We start from the raw sequence: 22869 nt of genomic DNA, 5'->3' as shown, positions 1-22869 counted from the left end.
TCACAACATATAAAAACTTTTTTTTACTAAATTCCTTGTAACCATTACATTTTGCTTTGTAAAAAAACCATAAAGAGAAAGAAGTGCTTCTGACCAATTAAGAATAAAAATCAGATACACAAAGTTTTCTTTTTGGCCTTATCAATCACAGTACCCTTTATCTCATTCAATATCACAAAACTTCCTAGATCTATTACAGTGCCTGAACACAGCAATATTTATTTAAGTTTTTCCCTCTGCCTACAGTGATTCCCTATCTTGGTGAAAACTGAGTCAATCTTCCAAACATTCACAATGTAATTTTCTCTCTTAAGTGTTTCTATGATTTGCCCAGCTGAAATTATCACTCCTATTTTGTAACTTCAAAATACCCTGAATACTCAGCTATCATAATGACTTAAAATATTCTAATACTTATTTTTGGTTTTGTCTATCCAAACTAAAAGGGATAACCCCTCCAAAGCAGGGGACCATGTCTTAATTGTCTTTGAATCCTACCACTAATCCCAAGACCTAACACAGTATTAATAAATTTTTGTGGAATAAAGAGATTATTTTCTAAAACTTAAATGTCATTAATATTGTTAACAGCACTGACCAAGAAAGAATTTTCACCAAGAAAGAATTCTTCAATAACCCTAATTTGTGTTAACCTAACATTTCTAAACAAGAAAATATTTAATATAAATGTGTTAATACCTGCTAATCTGAACTTAAGAATTTTTCCTTCTTTTTTTTTTATTAACAGCATTATCGACGTGTAATTCACATACCATACTCATTTAAAGTGTATAATTTGGTGATTTTTAGTATATCCACAGAGTTGTACAATCAAGTACCACTATCTAAATTCATTTCCATTACTGCAAAAAGATACCCCATAATGATTATCTGTCACTCCACATTCACCAGCCCCCATCCTCTAACTACTAGTAATATACTTTGTTTTGATGAATTTGCTTATTCTGGACATTTTACATAAATAAATTAATATAATATGTGACCTGTTGTAACAGGCTTCTTTCACTCAGCATGATGTTTTCAAGATTTATCTATGTAGTAATGTATGTCAGTATTCCATTCCTCTTTATGGCCAAATACAATATCCCATTATATGAATATAGCACATTTTGTTTATCCATTCACCAGCTGACAGACATTTGGGTTATTTTCCCATTTAGGCTGTTATGAATAATGTTTCCACAAACATCCATGACAAGTTTCTGGGTATACACCCAGGAGTGGACCTGCTGGATCATATGGTAACTCTACATATCACATTTTGAGGAACTACCAAACTGCTTTCCACAGCATCGAGCATTCCTAGCTGTCACATTCCCAGCATCAATGTATGAGGGTTGATGCTAATTTCTCTACAACCTCACCAACACTTGTCATTATCTGACTTTTTAATTCTAACCATTTTAGCATGTGAAATGGTTATCTCATTTGTGGTTCTGAATTGCATCCCCCTAATGAAAATGTGGATCATCTTTTCACGGGTATAGAATGAATTGTCCCTCCAAAATTCGTATGTTGAGCTCTAATTCCTAATGTGACCGTATTTGGAGACAGGACCTTTAAGGAGATAATTAAGGTTAAATGAGGTATGATTTATTATTGCTTTAAAAAAAAGGGCTAAATGAGTTCATAAAAGTGAGGCTCTAATCTGACGGGACTGGAGACCTCACAAGAAGAGGAGTGACAGACAGCGGCGCTGCATCTCACACACAAAGAAAAGGCCACGTGAGGACATACTGAGAAGGCAACTGTCTACAAGCCACGTAGTCTCACCAGAGCCCTTCCCTGTCACACCTTGATCTTATATCTTATACTTCCAGTCTCCAGAGCTGTAAAAAAAATACATTTCTGTTGTTTAAGCCACCCGGTCAGTGGGATTTTACTACGGCAGCCGTGGCAGATAATACAGTGAGCTTACTGGTCATACCTATATATTCTTTGGAAAAATGTCTATTCCAATCCTTTGCCCATTTTTTAATTGGGTTATTTGGTTTTTATATGATACAAGTCCCTAATCACCCATATGATTTGAAAACATTTTCTCCCATTCCATAGGCTGTCTTTTCGCTCTCTTTTGACAGTGTCCTTTGAAACACAAAAGTTTTTAATTTTGGTGAAGTACAATTTATTCACTTTTTCTTTGGTTGTTCCGGCTTTGAGAAGCGTATCTAAGAAACCACTGTCTAATCCAATGTCACGAAGATGTACACATGTGGTTTGTTCTATGAGTGTTATAGTTTTAGCTCTTACATTTAGATCTGTGACTCATATTTCTACACGGTGTGTAGCAAAGGTCCAGTTTCATTCTTTTGTATGCCGATACCTGGTTAACTCAGCACTGTTTACTCTTTATTGTCACTCTATTTATATTTTTCTAAACTGATGTATAATTGACATTAAACATTATATTTGTTTCAAGTGTACAATAAAATGATTTGTTATTTGTATATATACTGTCAGCATCATTTGTTGAACAGACTATTCTTTCCTCACTGAACTGTGTTGCACCCTTATCAAAAATCAACTGACCTTCAATGCAAGGGCTTATTTCTGAACTCTCAATTCTAGTCCATCAATCTCCACATCTATCTTTATGTCAGTAATATACTGTTTGACTACTATAGTTTTGTGGTGAATTTTGGAATCAAAAAGTGTGAGTCCTCCAAACTTTATTCTTTTCTTCCAAATTGTTTTGGCTATTCTGGAACCCTTGAATTTCCATATGAATTTTAGAATCCACCTGCCAATTTCTGTAAAAAGGTCACTAGGATTTTGACAGGGATTGCACTGACTCTGTTCATTGGTTTGGGGAATACTGCCGTCTGTTATACATTGAATTATGCCCCCCCAAAAGATATGCTAACATCCTAATCCCTGATGTTTCCTAAAAGTGACCGTATTTAGAAATAGGATATTACAGATGTAATCAAGTTAAAATGAGGCCATACTAAATTAGGGTGGTCCCTACATCCAATGACTACTGTCCTTATAAGAAGTCATGTAAAAATAACTTTTGATTATTTTCTATGTAAAAAACTTTAGAATTTCTAGGAGCTCAATTAATTTCCTTCTATGTTTTCTCAAGACTCTCTCCTCATAGATGCTTAAGCTATAAATGTTTGCTTAAGGAAAATAAAATAGTGGGCTGAAGGATTATTTATGTGGCTCTCAGTATCAAATGATTTCCCTACTTCAAATGCATACGAAAATAAAATTTGTACCCAGGGGAAAAAAGGTCATGTGAAGACACTGTGACATATCAACTCACAGGGGAGAAGGCCAGTGAAGACAGAGGCAGAGAAATAAGCGATGAGTCTACAAAAGCCAAAGAATACTAAGACTGCTAGCAACCACCAGAAGGTAAGCAAAAGGCATGGAACAGATTCTCCCTCCCAGTCCCCCAAAAGAGCCTAATCTTGCCAACACCTTGACTTTGGACTTCTCATCTCCTGAATTGTGAAAAAATAAGTTTCTGTTGTTTTAAGCCACCCAGTTTGTGGAAATTTGTTATGGTAACCCTAAGAAACTAATATACCATCTAAACAATATTAACTTCCAATCTATAAACATAAGATGTCTTTCACTTTTTTAGGTCTTCTTTTATTCCTTCAGCGTTTTGTTGTTTTCAGTGTACAAGTCTTGTATTTTTTCAGGCTAAATTTATTCTTAAGTATTTTATTTTTTGTGATGCTATTATAAATGGATTGTTTCCTTAATTTCATTTTCAGACTCTTCATTGCTAATGTACAGAAACACAAATTATTTTTCTCTATTAATCTTATATTCTACAACTTTGCTAAACTCATTTATTAGTTCTAATAGTTTGTGGATTCCTTAGGTTTTTCTATGAACGAGATCATATCATCTGTAAATAGAGATGATTTCACTTCTTCCTTTCTCATCTTCCTTTATTTCCTTTTCCTGCCTAACTGTCCCAGCTGAACTCTCTGGGACAATTCTGAGTAGAAGCGGGGAAAAGAGACAATCTTGTTTTGTTCCTGATCTCAAGGGAAAAGCACTTAGTCTTTCACCATTGAGTATGATGTCACCTGTGGGGTTTTCATAGATGCCCTTTATCAGGCTAAAGAAGTTCCCTTCTGTTCCTAGTTACTAGAGTTTTTATCATAAAAGGGTGTTAGATTTTGTCAAATGCTTTTTCTGCATCTCTTGACATGATCATGTGTATAAGATTTAAACACAGAGCTAATTCTGTATTTTGGTAAACAACTAAATGTTAATTTTTCTTGTTCTCTATATGACCCCTTCCCCTAAAGAACCTCAGGATTAACTGGATGAAAATGGTGAAGAGATTAAGAAGTACAGATTGGTAGTTACAAAATAGTCACAGGGATGTAAAGTACAGCATAGGAAATATAGTCAATAATACTGTAATAACTGTGTATGATGCCAGATGGCTACTGGAAATATCAGGGGGAACACTTTGGAACGTATATGATTGTCTAACCACTATGCTGTATATCTACAACTAATACAAAATTATATTGAATGTGAACTGTAATTGAAAAAAAAATTTTAAAGGAATAAAAGAAACAGTTTCTTTATGTACATGTCAGTAATAAAGTTGGATTATTATTCAATTTAAATACTGCTTTTTCTTTAAAATACCATAAACATGCAAGTATATTAGACATATTTTGGTCCTTAAGAGCAAATAGGTAAAAGACACAGGAACTGGACCAATATGGCTCAGCTAGTTGGGTGTCGTCCCGCAAAGTGGAAGATCACCAGTTCAATTCTTGGTCAGGGCATGTGCCTGGTTGTCGGTTCAGTCCTAGTCAGGGCTTGTATGAGAGGCAACCAATCGATGTTTCTCTCTCACATCAATGTTTCTCTCCCTGTCTTTCTCCCTCTCTCCCCCTCTAAAAATAAATAAATAAATAAATGGCACAGGCCCAATCTCTAACACACTCACAACCTAGAAATCAAATCAATGAACATTTTAATAATGAATAATGTGTGCACACACGAGAAGGGCAGAAGAAGAGAGAGGTTCCCAAACTATATGAACTCAGTATTTATAGGATGCAGATGAGTTAGCCCAGAAAAAGAGGAGGTAAAGGACGAAAGGGTACTCTGCATGAAGGGAATGGTATGTGCAAAGGAAAAGAAGTGTGGAAATACATACAATTCTACGTTGCTGATAAGGATTAGTGTGTGTGTATGTGTCTATGGCAGGAAGAGCTGTGTTACCAGAATAACCCTGGCGCTATGGGCCAGAAGAGTTTTAATTTTATCCTCCTCATTAAGGATAGACTGATACAGTCAATTATGAACACAGAATTTTTTGCTAAACTTGGACCTACTGATGATATATTCTGCTCTCTGAAGGAAAAAAGTCACAGAACATTGCAACATAAAGATATTCATATAAATTCTCACACACGCGCACACACACACACACACTTCTTGCCATCTGTTCCTCTCCACCTTACCAACATATTCTGGATTTTTACCCACTGAGAGCTACCTTTAACAGTCTTTTGGTTGTATCGGCTCTTTTCTCTAGTTTTATTTGCCATTACTGAAAATTAAGAAATAGCACCAACCTATTGCCACTTGGATACTGTACTACAATATCATGATCTTCATCAATGCCACAAACAGTTCCAGTTGTAGTTAAAGTCTCAAACATGCCATCAGTCCATCCTCCGTGACCGTGTTGCAGAGACTGTACAATTTCTAGGTCAAGATCTATATTTACCAGGTCACCAATCTGTAACCCACCAGGATTCCTGTTGCCATTCTGCTCACCTGTAATTGCAGAGGGAATTGACAATGGTAAAGGAAAGTCACAGCAACAATATGCAACTACATTATTTTTAAACAAGAACAAGCTCTATATTTTTAGTTTCAGTTAACATATAATCTAAAATGTTTTGAGAATATAATGTATCAAATTCTAGACCTAAAGAGCTTTAAAAAAATAAATAGCAAACACCAGGCTCAAAGACTAAAATAATGAGAGGATTTATAATAATGACTGAACAGGAGTAAAATCTATAAAAGACTATGCAACCATGTATCAGAATGCAAAGTTCTAGATGTTGAAAATATTCACTTTTCTGCCTGGATAACTTGCTATCACTGCATCAGAGCCATGATAACTAACTAAAGCTTAGGAAAAAGAGCCCTGGAACTACTTTCTTCTCTGAAGTGCTTTGTACTACTTTTTAGCCATCGTTTTTGTGATACTTGCCTTAAGAGCATTTTGAAAGATTTCAAAGCCCATTCCCTACATCATTTTCAAAGGTTGTTCTGGGATAAAGGATTCATGACCATGAAACACTACAACGAGGGATCCAAATGTGTATGTTGATTCTATCTTTTTCTGGTGAAGGCAAGACACAAAACAAGGAAGTTTCTGATACTAAGAAAAATGGATGCTCTCAGCAAAAACATAGTATTTCTTCTACATTCTCCTTTTGTAATAAAATAAGGTATCATATGCAAGAGAAGAGCACTTTTTGACTGAAAGAGCACTTTTTAGCAAAAAGACAAATCCAATGATTTGGAAAAGAAGAACACAGAGTTCATATGAGAAAGAAAAGCATTCGGAGACTAAAGGCTTAATCAGAAGAATATGGTAAATGTTCATAATGGCAACGATAAAGAATCTATAAAGTGAAGATAGTTTTGGTTTTCTTGTTCCTTTTTAACAGTATATGAAATTTTATTCATTACATTACCTTAATCTTGGGGCTGTTCTTGTATTCGTAAGGCATTTTTACAGAAATTCTAAGGATTTCATAAGCTTAAATTGTCAGATCCTTATTCTCAATGATGTAAGAGATGTAACATCTAACACAAAATTTGTCAATCACATAAGTTTACAGTTAACAGACAAAAGTTTCAAATATATTATGACATAAATGGCATGTCAAATCAAAAGCTATGAAAACTTGGTGTCTACGTAAATCATTTAAAAAAGAACAAATTCTTTAAAAGCAAAATAAAACCAAAACAGTATCTCTTCAAATAGCTTTAATGGTAACTAATTTTTTAAAAGTTAAACATTTTGTGATTCCTTGAACTCTGACCCCATTATTCAGTAATTTGCTTGAGTCTGCTAACTCACCCAGCACAGGGCAGTGATCTCTGTAGAAAGAACCTCCTTTGGCATCCTGAACACACTTCAGATCAGACTAAGAAGGAAAAAAATGAAAATCACCCTTGAAAACATCAAGTATAGCTTAATACCTAAAATAGGCAAAAGTGTTCATTCAGAACATACCCTCAAAAGAAGTCAAGAGTAGGTCTAGGTTAACATGGCTTTCAACAGCACCCCTCAAAAACTGTAAACCTGATCTTTATAATATTTTCAGAAACACATGCTAAAAAAGGAACTGTAACAAATACCTAGTATTCAAAATGAACATAACACCTTCAATTTTAAGGATACTTTTACTAAAAAAAGAACTCAACTCATTTGATCATTGTACAATTTTTTGATACAGAACCAAAAACAGTCTTTTGATTCCATGTCCAGTTAATTTTCCCGCTGACATCAATTTTAGTCCTTACTTCACCATGACTTAGTTAACTTTGTTTGTATAAGAAAACAAATTATTTAAGTATCTGAATGAGAAGACAGTGGTCATATCATGAAAAAGTAGAGAAAATGTGAACTGAGAAGAGCAACCTTGGAGGCTACTGTGAAAATTTAGAAGTAGATTTCATTAAAAGTACCTAATAATACCTGACATTAATAGGTGATTAGTATGTATTTACTCTATTAAGGAAAGGATCTCCTTTACACACACAAATACACATGAAAGAGAGAGGAAGACAACCCAACTCTTTTATAGCGCCTCTGTCATTAGAGCATCACATTAGGTAAATCCTAGCCAAAAACACTCAGGGGTCAAATTGTTTTAGTGTAATATTCAAACCCAGCAAATTTACTTTTAGTAATATATCCTAAGGAAATGCACATGCAGACACATGTACAAGGATACGTGCTGAAACACTGCTTGCAAGAAAAAAAGACAACTATCAACAGAAATCTCAATATATAAATAATTGCATAACCATGCAAAGGAGTACTACTCAGCCTTAAAAAAGAGTATGAGTGTGTGTATATATATATATGTATATATATTATACATACATCCATAAAACTTATTAAGTACTCGAGTGCATATAGCACATAAAGCTTCATTTGAAGCAAGTTAATAATAAGTAGGAATCCTACAAAAATCCACAATTTAAAAATGGACAGGCATGAAGCTAATGAAAAACTGATCTTCAGTGCTATATACAATTATAAATACTGGCAAGTAAAAGTATGTATTTAGTGTCACATGGCTGGCTTTTATACGTAAATAAAATAAATCAAGACAAAGGAACAATGGAATATTTTCCTCTCCTAATGAGGGGCATAAAACAGTTGGGAGAAAAATGAAATTTAAAGAATTCTTTGAATGAGAAATATATTCAAGATGGAAAGGATAAAAAAGACATATGTTGGCATTAATACAATATTTAATTATACTCTATCAATTACATAGCTGACGTCAATATTTGAACAATGATTCATGAATGCAGAAATATAGGGCAATCCAATCGAATACACTACCATTATTCTCCTAAGTATTTTAGTATAAGTGTTTCTAGGTCAATCATTTTCAATTGTCAACACTACACTTTCGAAATAGTGAAAAAAAATCTCCTTCAAAATAAGGTGAATCAGGGGACTGGGCCAAAAAGGTGAAGGGATTGAGAAGTACAGATTAGTAGTTACAAAATAGTCATGGGAACCGTAAAGCAAAGCATCGGAAATATGGTCAATAAAACTGTAATTTAAAAAAAGAAAGAAGAGGCAGTTGTTCTATATTTTAGAAACATGAAATGGGTACCTGAGTATATGTATTAATTATACAATTACTATTATGCTTTATTATTAAAACAAACTTTAGAGTAACCTTCAAAAACAAAATAATTTTTCAAAAACAAAAAAATAATTTTAACACCTACTGTAACTTATACTTTCATCAGCCACCAAAGCCTAGACTACAAATATACCATAAAAATCTCATAGTAATACTATTTTCCATGTCCATGCCAAGGAGCAGCCTTATAGATGGTTCTATATCTTAGATTCTTAGATTGACTATTAACCAGTTCAAACAAATGTAGTAAAAATGTAAAATTTATTAGATTTTCAATTTATAGATTCCTCTCCTATTGCATATTCATGATGATTCAGAGGGATGTATTTTGACAAAAAGAGATGACAAGGGGAAAAAAAATAGAAGAATACGATTATTTCCTTTCTTTCATCTACCCAATATTTTCTTTTGTGGTTCTTACTACTTACCATGCCCTCAAAACCAACTCTGTAAAGGTTCTTAGCACCATTATCCCAGAGAACGTATGCTGCACTATGTGGGCTTGACGCACTCCAGTCTTGGATTTCTGTTACCTAAGGGAATTTTTTGAGAAGAGAATTTTTTTAAAAGGGGAGGGATGGGGTTAGTTCTTTAGCTTAAATTTAAGTCTTAATAATCATTTAAGTTATCTTACATAAAAAGATAAAAGCACTTATTTGCCAAATGTCACTTCTAATAAATAACTAAATTGTTTTAAATTGGAAGGCTTAGTGATTACAATAATAATTTTCAGGAAATATATAACTCAATACAAAATTTTAAATTTTTACTCTTAAAGTGCTCCTTTCAAGATGAGTATTTTCTTTTAAACCCACTATTTAATACACAATACAAAATATTTGACCAACTACCCAGGATGATTCAAGATTAACCTGCTCTCTGGTCAGCTAAAATATGACAAGCACAAGGCTCAATGGCAATGTTCAAGAAGATCTGAGTGATTTTGTTTCCCCAGAAGTTTCCTCAGTTGCCCCCAAAAGCACACCACCTAAGCTAAATCACCATGGAAACCCAGACACAATTTCAAGGCCCCACATGGCACCAGACTGATTCATAACCTTATTTGATATTAGAAATTACTGGGGTTACTATTGCTTAAGGGACAAGAGTCAACTACACAAAAATGATACAGAATGAGCACTAAACTTGGGTATCCTTAAGTAAACCAGTCTACAGCTAAGAATGGGAAATTGCACTTGTTCAACTTACTCTTTTTCTCCATCTTGACACTTATAATCAGCCATTTTTCATATTAGAATGCAGGATAAATATAAATTTTTTAGGAATGACCTTAAAAACAAACTATTTCAAATAAGATATATAATAACCCTTTCATTTTTGCCCTGTATTAGAGATATTGTTTTGTAAGCTACACATTTTATGACGTTGTTGTACCGGCAAAATTATGTTTAAGATTTTATCAAACATTTGAGAAATACTTCAAATTGTTACTAAGTAAGTCCACTTATTCTTTTAATTGTGAAATAAATTACACATTATAAAAATATATGTAAAGTTTAAGGAACAAAAAATTAAATTAACACCAGCTTAAGCAAAAGAATATTGCCAATACTTTTCAAATGTCCAGGATGCCTCCCATCAATCCCATCCTCCTGCTTCCCAACAGAGGTAACTCCCACCCCGAATTTAGAGTCCATCACTGCCTTCCTGTGCTTTATGGTTTTCACAACTAACCACTATAAAACCTTACAAAGCAACAGTTTCTAATACTCTAAGGTGAAACAGTCAACCTTTAGTAAAAAATTCCTTCTGGTTCTAATACAGTCACACTCCACTTCATTTGGTTGAAACAATGCAATGGAAATTAAGTTTTTATAAGGAGAACAAAAAAGCATTTGACTAAAATGCAAAGGCTACAAATTTTGTTTAAATCAAATGTACCCTAACTTTCAAATTACCTGGGCTAAACACAAGTTCATTAGTCAAACTAATGAAGGAATAAAGAAAATTCCTTCATTTGATAATAAGATTTGATTACTGAGGAGGAAATAATGTGGAAGATATAAGGAAATAACTACCATCAATTTTATGCTTTGAATTTGGGTTAAGAAATGTGTGCAGAGTTGTTGCTCTAACCATTATGTAAAATGTTCCTGAGAAACTCTATAAACAATCAAATTGACAACAGCTGCATCCATTGATCACCTTAAATCTTAATATCATTAATAACAGGATAATCAGACTTTATATGATTCCTGATGTGATGCAATATAAAATACACAGCACCACTTATGAGGTACTCTTGCCAAAATAAAACTGAACCTGAATCTAAACAAGTGTACATCTAACAACGAGTTTATAAGAATACAAGGGTTAGAAGAATAAGTTTAAAAATAATATAAAGAATCAATCAGCCAATCCAAAGAACCTGGTTTCTTAAAAAACAAATGGCATTTTTTAAATGTTGATAATTTTTAAATTTATTTTATTTTTAAATTTACATTATTGTATTTTTTCCATTCACATTTGTCCCCCTTACACCCCCCACCCTCCTCCACAATCACCACACTGTTGTGCCTGTCCATGAGTCTTCCTTTCTGCTCCATCAGGGGATAGGTGCATGGGAATTCATCATACTGTTTTTTCCTACTCTGGTGTATGTTTGAAATTTTCCATAATAAAGTTTTTTTGAAAAGAAATATATCTACTGTACCTACATGAAACACTTGACACATGTTCAAAAGCATTTGTAAAATGAGTAAAAGTCTTAAAATACTAACGTAGGTGGTGGTAACTTAAGAAACCCTTTAAGAACACTACACACTTACATGATGTCTTTACAATATGTTTGTCAAAGCCCACACTTAACATGGTCATTTTTGTGTGTGAACAGTTATCACCATGCAAATCATGGTACAAGTAAATGGTGAGCCATAGTTTGTGTGAGTATTGCAACAACAGCCTGGGTTGGTATATATCATATTTTTCCGTGTATAATGTGCTCCCATGTATAATGCACACCCACGTTTTTCTATGCATTACATACCATATTGTTATACCCATCATTATACCCATGGTATGTAATCATTATACCTATGTATAATGCACATTCTTATTTTTCCCTTAAAACTTTGGGGAAAAACTTCACATTATACACAGAAAAATACAGTACCTCTTAATATAGCTCATACTAGCCTTATTGTTGAGCACATGTAGGAATGAGGGTAGGATGGGAAACTTGAATCTCAAAAAAAGAAAAAAAAGGAGAGAAAATACACTATTCACACTGGTTACACCAAGGGATTGGGACACAGGAGCCGGCATTGAAGGGAAAGGGGGGACTTAAAAACTTTCTTCATTCACATGCACATCCAAAAAAGTCAGACAATTAAAACTATGCTTGATCTCATAATGTGCTTAAAAATACAAGGTCTACCCAGAAGAATTCCAGCCCTTCTTAATGTAAAAAGAACAATTTGCGCAACACTGATGTAACCTGGCTGCCAAGGAGAGTGGACTGGAATGTGCGTGCAAGAACAATGATGACTTCACCATACTAGTCCATGAGGGCAGTAAATGCTGTTGCATGAGCCTGTGTACTGTGTGGCTATCACATTCAAAATAACTGAGTAAAGCAACAAATCTGCATCAAATGTTGCATTATGCTTGAACATTCCTCCACAGAAACTATTTGGATGATTCAGAAGGCCACAGCTACAGGCAACTGGTGACTGGCAGATTCATCACAACACACCCACTCACGCATCACGTCTCGTGCAGAGTTTTTCTGCGAAACATCAAATCACCCAGGTGACTCAGCCCCCACCACAGCCCAGATTTGGTGCCCTGCAACTTCTGGCTTTTCCCAAAACTAAAATCACTTTTGAAAGGGAAGAGATTTCAGATCATGGATGAGATTCAGGAAAATACGAAAGGGCAGCTGACAGTGATTGGGAAAACTATATGAGGTCCCAAGGTGCCTACTTTGAAGGGGACTGAGGCGTCATTGTCCTATGTACAGTGTTTCCTGTATCTTGTATCTTCTTCAATAAATGTCTCTATTTTCATATTACATGGCTAGGTACCTTCTGGACAGACCTTGTATATTACCCTGAAGATTTACTATTATATTGTATTAAATTCCCTCACCCAGAGTCATGTGTGCAAGATTATTTATTTTTACTCATTTTCTTCTTAAAATGCAATATGTACTAAATTGTAACAAACCAAAGATGTAATACTGATGACTCAAAGATTCAAGAATGCCTACTTTTTATCTCCCAAAAGAAAGCCAATATAACAAAAAACCCAGAAAGTTCCATGTATGTGGCTTCAGACTTTAAAAAGCTGCTTTCAAAGACTGATGAAAAATTTCAACCCTCTGACCATATAATTTAAGTGTGGGAAAAATATAAAGTTAAAAATTTTTTAGAATGAGAATATTAAAAATTTACTTCTCATGCACTCTTTCAAAATAAGTTACTAAATTGTGTTCTCTACCAAAGGTAAGAGATAAGCTAAGATTATGTAATAGGATACAAAAACATGAGATCCAGCCAGGAAAGAGACAAAGGCATCCAAAACAGGGAGTTTCCAGGATGACTCCTGGTTCACCAGGCATCAAAAGTGATCTGTCCAAACCGCAGCCATGTGATTTACAGGCCAGACATGTTGAAGGCTCTTATCAGCAAGGTCCCCACTGTCATTGTTCCATTTCAATGACCTGAGGACACTGCTCAGTGAACCTGTCCCAAATTCTCAAGTATACTTGGCTTGTTGGACTACCTCATTGGTGAAGTTCCTACTCTCCTCTCTATCCCCCCTCCCATGCCCTGCCCCCTAAGATCAGCTGAGGTCGCTCGACTCACCCCACAGAATATTCTGCTCCTAAAACTTTGATGTAGACCATGGTCAGCCTACAAGCAAAAAAATACATAGTGACCCATCCCCTCTGACCATATTCCTGCCCAAAGCCGAGCATTTGGGTCATATTTCTGCCTTGCCTGATGTCCTGTGGTGAGTCCTGCATTTCCCAGGACTCAGTAATGACCCTGCCCACTGACTAGCCCAGAAGGACCCTCAATTTCCAAGAATGAAAGGGGAACAGAGGCCACTGTCCCTTTTCTGAGCCCTCCCCCGAAAGTCATAGTTCCAACAGGCAGGTGCGTATCTCAGACTCCATCAATCTGGCTAACACTGTTTGCCCCACAGTGGAGATCCCCTGAGACTCCCTCCCACACAACTTATGGGCCCACCCAAGCTGCTTTTCCATATGAATGGCTGGTCTTGGCTCATGTTTCACAACTTCCTCAATCCTTTCAAATGAGCAATAGCTGGCCTCAGTGAGCCCTTAGCCCCCATACCTCTTGCTAAGTGGCCCCAAACCCAATACTAGCAGAAGCCAGCCTACATTCACAGCTAGGCTTTGTGTAGGAATCTCCAAGTCCAGAACAAGTAGCAGCCATCTCAGATTGCCTTATAGCTCAGGTAGGGTGGCCCTGGAAAAACACAGGTGGCGGCTGATCTTGGCCTGCACCACCCAGGAAACCCCAGAGCCTAGGCACCCAGTGAAGAGCCACAGACCACATCAGAGCAACACCACTCTGCTCCTGTACAGCTGACGCTCCAAGGAGGTTGGAGGTTGGTGGTCATTGGCCACAGCCCATCCTTGTAGCTGACTGGCTTGGGTAAATCCTTCCCACTGACCTGCCGAAAGCAATCAAGACTCAACTACAAGTGGAGAGTATACGGAGGCCACACAAGGGGTGCACCTCAAGTACCCACTGTGTGATAGTGAAGGCTGTGCCACTGGACCCTACAAGACACCTACTACATTAGGCCATGAAACCAAGACAGGGAGTCCTGGCAGCTCTACCTAATACATAGAAAAAAACACAGGGAGGCTGCCAAAATGAAAAGAAAGAAACATGGCCCAAATGAAAAAACAGATCAAAACTCCAGAAACAGAGCTAAACGAAATGGAGATAAGCAATCTGTCAGATGCAGAGTTCAAAACACTGTTTATACAGCTGCTCAAGGAACTTAGTGAGGACATCAGCAGCATAAAAAAAATCCAGTCAGAAATGAAGGATACACTAATTGAAATAAAGAACAATATAGAGGGAAACAACCGTAGAGTGGATGAAGCTGATAATCAGATCAATGATTTAAAACATATGGAAGCAAAAACCAAACAGAACAACAAGAAAAAAGAATTCAAAACGAGACAGTGAAAGCAGCCTCTGGGACAACTTTAAGAGGTCCAACGTTCACCTCATAGGGCTGCCAGGAGGAGAAGAGGAGGAGCAAGAAATTGGAAATCCACTTGAAAAAATAATGAAAGGAAACGTCCCTGAAATGGTCAAGGAAATAGACATGTAAGTCCAGGAAGCACAGAGTCCCAAACAAGATGGATGCAAAGAGGTCCACTCCAAGATACATCATAATTAAAATGCCAAAGGTTAAAGATAAAGAGAGAATCTTAAAAGCAGCAACAGAAAAGAAGTTAGTTACCTACAGGAGAGTTCCCATAAGACTGTCAGCTGATTTCTCAAAAGAAACTTTGCAGGCTAGAAGGGATTGGCAAGAAATACTCAAAGTCAGGAAAAGCAGGGATTTATAGCCAAGATTGCTCTACCCAGCAATGTTGTCATTGTGAATCAAAGGGCAGATAAAGAGCTTCCCAGACAAGAAAAAACTAAAGGAGTTCACCATCACCAAACCATTGTTATATTGTTATATGAAATGTTAAAGGGAGTTATTTGAGGAAAAAATCAAAAATATGAACAGTAATAATGGCAATAAATACATACCTATCAACAATTGAATCTAAAAAGCAAACTAAACAAACAAGAAGAACAGAGACAGAATCATAGATACAGAGAGTGTTCTGAATATTGCCAGATGGGATGGGGGCATAGGGTAATGAGTGAAGGGTTAAGGGGATAAAGAAGTACAAATAGGTGGTTATAGAATAGCCATGGGGTTGTAAGGTACAGTAAAGGAAATGGAGTAGCCAAAACTTACACACATGACCCATGGACATGAACAACGGTGTGGGGATTGCCTAAGGGAGTGGGGTGTTGTTGGAAGGAGGCAAAGGGGCAAAAATCGAAACAACTCTTAATAGAATAATCAATAAAATATAATTAAGAAATAAAAACTACACTAACAATGATTTTAGAGTTCACAGTATCTCTCAGATACACTTTACTATTGAATATGATACACCCTTACAAAACACATGTTATAACTGACAGCTTAAACGTATGGCTTGACATTAGTTTCATACAAACGCACAGCTATTCATGACCTTGAACCTCTGCACCCAATATATGTAAAAATATTTAAGAAAAGAGTGTGTATATTTCAGATCAGCCACAAACTCCGCAGTGTAAAGGGCCCACAGAATTCTGCACGCACAAAGAACTACTCAGACTCACTCACTCTAATAAGCTCCAGTGCTGGGGAAGCAGCTCAAATGGCACAGGGACATATGGCTAGAAACTGAATTGTCTGACATCACAGCAAGGGCTGGAGTGGTAGCTTTCTCCCCAAAAGAAGCTCTGGCAGATGCCATTCCTCCTTTGCTAAGCCTTCCCCACACAGAGCTGGCTGGCAGGTGCCTTACCTGAGTCTCCATCAACCTAGCTAACACTGTTCACCCTGCCCTGGTGATTCCCTGGGTCCCTGCCCCACCCAACTGCGGGCCCACCCAAGCATTTCTAGTGGCTTTCCCATACAAAGGGCCTGTCTTTGCTCATGCTTTAGACTTGCCTAAAACCTCTCAAACAAGTAGGATCGGCCTCAGCTTGCCCTATACTGCTGACTAAGTGGCCCCAGGCCTGACACCAGTGGCAATCACCCTTGTTTCACAGCTTGGCCTCTCCTGGGTACCTCCAAGCCCAGCACAAGTAGCAGCCATCTGCAGATCACTTTGCAGATTGTGCTCGTTGGCCCCGCACTGAACACAGGTAGCAGCTGACCTTGGGCTGCCCCTCAGGAGGCCCCCAGTGCTCCCAGTGGACGGACCACATCAAAGCAACACCCAACCACCTCCACAAGCAACACACTCAAGGGGCAGACTCAGTGGGTACCAGAGCCCCACTGAAGTAAGTTCTGCTCCATGGATCAACCCCTGCAAAGGTGATTCTCAATGGTGGCCACAGTGAGTCCCTGCAGCTGACCAGCCTAAGGGTAAATCCCTCCCACTGAGGTGCCAACAAGGCTCAAGTACAACAGAAAGATGTACACAACCCACGTGGGGGTGGAGGGCACACTTGGAGTGCCCAGCTGAGGTGACCAGGGAAGCTGTGCCACTGGACCCTACAGAGACACCAGTATGTAATATAACTCTACCAAGCCCTGGAGACATAACAGCTCCACCTAATACATAGAAAGAAACATAGAAAGGCTGACAAAATGAGGGGACAAAGAAACATGTCCCAAATGACTCCACCTGATACATAGAAAGAAACACAGAGAGGCTGACAAAATGAGGGGACAAAGAAACATGTCCCAAATGAAAGAACAGAAAACTCTAGAGAAAGAACTAAACAAAATGGAGACAACCAATCCATTAGATGAAGAGTTCAAAACATTGGTTGTTAAGGAAGCTCAGTTAACTCAGGGGAAGAGTAGATGAACTTAGTGAAAACGTCTACATAGAGATATAAAACATAAAAATGAAACTAGAAAACAAAAAAGAACCAGTCAAAAATGAAGAATACATTAAGTGAATTGAAAAATAATTCACAGGAAATCAACAATACAGTACATGACACCGAGAAGCAAAAAGCAGCCTATCAGAACAGCAAAAAGAACCCAACATAATGAGGATAGTGTCAAGAGCCTCTGGGACAAGTTCAAGCATACCAATGTTTGCATCATGGCAGTGCCAGAAGAAGAAGAGAGCAAGCAAGAAATTGAAAACCTACTTTAAAAAAATGACAGAAAACTTCCTTAACCTAGTGAAGAAGTAGAGAGTCCCAAACAAGATTACCTGAAAGAGAACCACACCAAGGCACATCATAATTAAAATGTAAAAGGTTAAATACAAAGAGAGAATATTAAAAGCAGCAAGAGAAAGGAAAAGCAGTTAGTTTCCTACAAGGGAGCTTCCATACGACCATCAGCTGATTTCTCAATAGAAACTTTGCAGGCCAGAAGGGACTGGCAAGAAATATTCAAAGTGATAAAAATCAAGGACTATGACCAAGATCACTCTACCCAGCAAACTTATCCTTTAGAATCAAAAGACAGAAAAATAACTTCCCAGACAAGAAAATGCTAAAGGAGTTTATCACCACCAAACCAATATTACAAGAAATGTCAAAGGATCTTTCTTTACAAAAGGAAAAAATGGTCTAAAATATAGACAATAAAATGGCAATAAATACATCTCTATCAACAATTACTTTAGATGCAAACAGATTAAATGTTCCAATCAAAAGACATACAGTGGCTGAATGGATTACAAAACAAGACCCTTAAATACACTGTCTACAAGAGACTGACTTCAGGTCGAAACACACACACAGAGACTAAAAACAAAGGGATGGAAAAAGGTATTTTATGGGAATGGAAACAAATACACAGAAACTACAGTAGCAAAACTTACACCAGACAAAATAGACTTTAAACTAAAAGCTATATAACAAGAGATAGCCCTGGCTGGTGTGGCTCAGTGGATTGAGCACCAGCCTGCAAACCAAAGGATGGCCAGTTTGATTCCCAGTCCGGGAACATGCTTGGGCTGCAGGCCAGGTCCCTGGTGCGGGTCGTGCAAGAGGCAACTACACACTGATGTTTCTCTCCCCTTCTCCCTCCCTTCCCCTCTGTCTAAAAATAAATAAATACAATCTTAAAAAAAAAAGAGAGAGTGGTACATATATATAATGGAATATGACTCAACCATAAAAAAGAATGAAATCTTGCCATGTGCAACAACATAGATGAATACAGAGGTGTTATGCTGAGTGAAATAAGTCAGACAGAGGTAGACAAATTCACTTATATGTGGAATCTAAAAAGCAAAGTAGTCCTGGCCAGGTGGCTCGGTTTGTTGGAGCATCATCCCATGCACCAAAAAAGGTTGTGGGTTGGATCCCCAGGAGGGGCCCCTATGGGAGGCAATCGATCAATGACCCTCTCTCACATCAACGTTTCTCTCTCTCTGCCCCTTCCTCTCTCTCTAAAAATCAATGAACATACCCTTGGGTGAGGATTAAAAAAAAAAATTAAAGAGCAAAATAAACGAACAAGCAAAAGAGATACAGAGAACATTTTAACGGTTGCCAGATGGGAGGGGGTTGGGGAAATGGGTGTAAAAGGTGAAGGGATTAAGAAGCACAAACTTGAAGTTACAGAATAGTCATGGGGATGTAAAATACAGCATAGAGAATATAGTACATAATATTGTAATAACTATGTATGGTGTTAGAGGGATAGTAGATTTATACGGATGATCACTCAGTAAGTTATACAATGTCTAATCACTGGAGTATACGCCTGAAATTAATATAATATTGTATGTCAACTGTAATTGAAAAATAAAATCATTTTTTAAACTAAAAAAAAATCATCATTCCTCAATGCTAAAAAGTCTCAAATGTGAAATATTACTCATTTCGTTACATCTAGCACTTAGCATAACACAGATTATACACAATTCAATACATATTTATTTACTGATCAGCAAAAGCAACATAAAATCCAAAATAAATAAATCCAACAGTCCACTTAGCCAAGTATCTCTGGCTATCCAGTCCATTGAAACAGACTGTACATAATTCCCTTCAGGATAACTGTTAAAATTAACCCTAAAAAGCTCTATACACTACCTGAGAAGAGTAACAGTTAAGTAGACTAGATAACAAAGTAGCTGTTTATTACCCCTAAGACACAGGTCTTTGAGAAATGGAATATAAAACAAGTAAATCCAAATGAAATTTTAATAGTAAGAAAGTTAAGAGCATTAGACAAAGCTCAGGGTGGACTGGCCCAAATAGAAAGGCATTCTGGGCAACAAAAAGGTAAAAAGGTAAAATCTACCCAACAACTTTCTCAAGAAATGCCAATATTTATACAGAACAGGAATAATCCCTTTTTTTTTCAGGAAAAAAAGGAAGATTTTAAAAATTGTTCTAGGCATAGGAAAAAATGGGCAAAGAAATTCAAATATAGTAGTAATAAAAATCTCGCTGTATATTCTAGAATAACATGACGAACCAAGAAAAATATTTTAGCCCTGGCTGGTGTGGCTTAGTGGACTGAGTGCTGGCCGGTGGACCGAAAGGTCACCAGTTCAATTCTCAGTCAGGGCACTTGCCTGGGTTTTGGGCCAGGTCCCTAGCTGGGGACATGTGAAAGGCAACCAATTGCTGTATCTCTCACACATTGACCTTTCTCTCCCTCTCTCGCTCCCTCCTCCCTTCCCCTCTCTAAAAATAAATAAATAAAATCTTTTTAAAAAAATAAAAATGTTTTACCTTTCCCCTACGTCCATTTCCTCCATCTTGATCTTCCCATTGCCAGTCTACTCCTCGTACCACTCTGGCACCTGCAAAGATCCCTCTCGCTGTAATCTTCTTAGATTTTCTACGAGACTCTAACAGAACCCTAAAAATAAAATTATTTGCTTTCAAATTTATATAAAAATAAGTGATAGTAATTTACTTTTTAAAATGAGATTATATAAAAGGTTATTTTGAAAATATGAAAGATTTTTCTTTGTACTGGTTTATACCATTGCAATATGATACAGGAATACCTTCTACAATCCACAGGCAATGACAATGACAGTGGTAGTTGAAATAATAAAAACAGCCGCCCTGGTTGGTGTGGCTCAGTGGATTGAGTGCCGGCCTGAGAACCAAAGGGTGGCCGGTTCAATTCCCAGTCAGGGCACATGCCTGGGTTGCGGGCCAGGCCCCCAGTGGGGGGCACATGAGAGGAAACTACAAATTGATGTTTCTCTCCCTCTCTTTCTCCCTCCCTTCCCCTCTCTCTAAAAATAAATATAATCTTTTAAAAAAAACAGTAATAAAAACAGCTAATATTTACTGAGCTTTTGCTATACATAAAAGTACTTACAGAAGTATAAAGTTTGTTGCACTCCTTAGGAGGAGGGTATATTTACATTTTCTATTTTACAAAGAAGAAACCTGAGTCTCAAAGAGTTAAGTAACTTGCCCAAGGTCACAAATGTTAAATAGTAGTGGAATCTACACATGAACCCAATCTAACTACTTCAGAGTATCACTAAACTCTTCACTATTTTAGAGATGACAAACTTAAATCAATTACAACTGTTAAGCAAGTAATAAAAATGAGGGCCTAAGAAAAATAGCATCACAGACATGACACATGTCAAGTAGCAGTTGACCTCAGGCTTATTTAGGAAGACAATAGGGAGTGGTAGGGACTTTGGTGAACTCAAACACCTTATTTGTCTACAGGGTGCAGGTTCTCCTGTGCTTCAGCCAACCTTGATATTAACAAATGGAGGCACAGGGTTGAGTCTTCTGGGTATGGGGGTGTGTGTGTGTATGTTCAAAGAAGTCATACACTTAGTTTTTGTATAAAATCATCTGATTTCAAAAGGCTATCAACCGTTGAAAATTTTGGAGCATGGTATATACCAAGTAAAATACATCTGTGCCCTGGATTTTGCCTACACTAAACTGTCTCCGAAGTATTCCATACCTCCCGAAGACTGTGGACTTGAAAAAGATTCTAAACTCATTATCTGGACCAACTGGGTTCTTCAAGGTCATCTATCTCTTATTCTCCTACATCCTTCTCATTCATAAAATCAAAAAGATTTGGGGTTTTTTTGTTTTGTTTTTCTACTTTCATCTCATTATTCTATTCATTTTTAGAATTTCTTTATTATACTCTAACTTTAAAAATTGTAATCAAAAGACAAAAATAAGTAATTTGTTTCAAATTACTTAGTTAATAAATGGCAGAACCATGACTTGAACTGGAATACCATGATACCAAAATCCATCTTTCTATTACTTTTGCTGCCTCCCTATGACTAGCTAGATTCTTGCTTCTATGCATTATCCATATCTATGTGAAAAGAATAAATTACCTGAAACTACACCCATTCACAATTAAGACTCCTCTCTCTTACTTCTAAGACACTTAATACATATCTCTACGTAGAGTATAAAACATCACATGATAACCACTGTTGATCAAATAATACCTTAACTTGTAAACTCTTTAATACTGTGCTTTATTTATCTTCAAATTTACACAAGCATAGTAGCTGCCTCAAAGTCTTAATAAGTGCTTTTTGATTCAATCAATGGGCCCTAGGGGTTGCAATTAACAGAATAGAAGGCATGGCAAGAAGAAAATAATCAGCCTCTCTTGTCCTGCCCTTGCATTTCCAAATATTGAGTAGTGTCAGGTCTCTATACAAGAGACAAAAAAACAGCCCAGATTATCTTGGAAAAATACAGCTTCATCTTCACAGAGGCAGGCCTGGTCCACATCTAGCCTGTTATCTGCATCCTGACTAAACTAGCTGTCAGAAGTTTTCCTAAACCTATTTTTAAGGCTGAACAGTATAGAATTTTAATATAAACAAGGAATTGCAACTGAAGAAAAAATTGATTCCCATACCGCTCACTTCCTGGTGTAGTGATTCTATAGAAGCGATGCCTTAAGTGATGTTTATCTCCATGATAACAAACTGTGCACAAATCATAATTTGTACACTCTGCACACTTCCATCGAATGCCAATGATTGGTTGCTGGCGGCAGGTATCACACATGGTTCCATCATGCTTAATGCCTATTAAAACAAGGATACATGCTTACATTAATTACAGGTATTATTTACTTAAAGGGAAAATAAGAACACAGCATTTTACAAAGTATTTCAATAAAGTCTGAAATATTTCAAATGTACCATATATAGTTTCAAGATAACATATTACAAATATTTTTTAATCAGCACAAA

General features: G+C 36.7%; 1 protein-coding gene across 1 annotated transcript in view; it reads right to left on the bottom strand.

Moving 5' to 3' along the window:
• The window catches only part of MIB1 (MIB E3 ubiquitin protein ligase 1), a 120558-nt gene that overhangs the window by 78659 nt on the left and 19030 nt on the right, over window positions 1-22869 (bottom strand). The window contains exons 2-6 of the mRNA XM_024580196.4: window positions 22530-22701; window positions 20381-20510; window positions 9359-9463; window positions 7118-7184; window positions 5589-5793 (exon numbers count right to left, since the gene is read on the bottom strand). Of these exons, the coding sequence (XP_024435964.2) occupies window positions 5589-5793; window positions 7118-7184; window positions 9359-9463; window positions 20381-20510; window positions 22530-22701 (679 nt within the window). The remainder of the gene's footprint in view (window positions 1-5588; window positions 5794-7117; window positions 7185-9358; window positions 9464-20380; window positions 20511-22529; window positions 22702-22869) is intronic.

Source organism: Desmodus rotundus, chromosome 10, assembly GCF_022682495.2.
Source record: "Desmodus rotundus isolate HL8 chromosome 10, HLdesRot8A.1, whole genome shotgun sequence".
NCBI lineage: Eukaryota > Metazoa > Chordata > Mammalia > Chiroptera > Phyllostomidae > Desmodus > Desmodus rotundus.
Note: the sequence above shows the minus strand (reverse complement) of the source record. Positions and strands in the feature narration are given on the sequence as shown.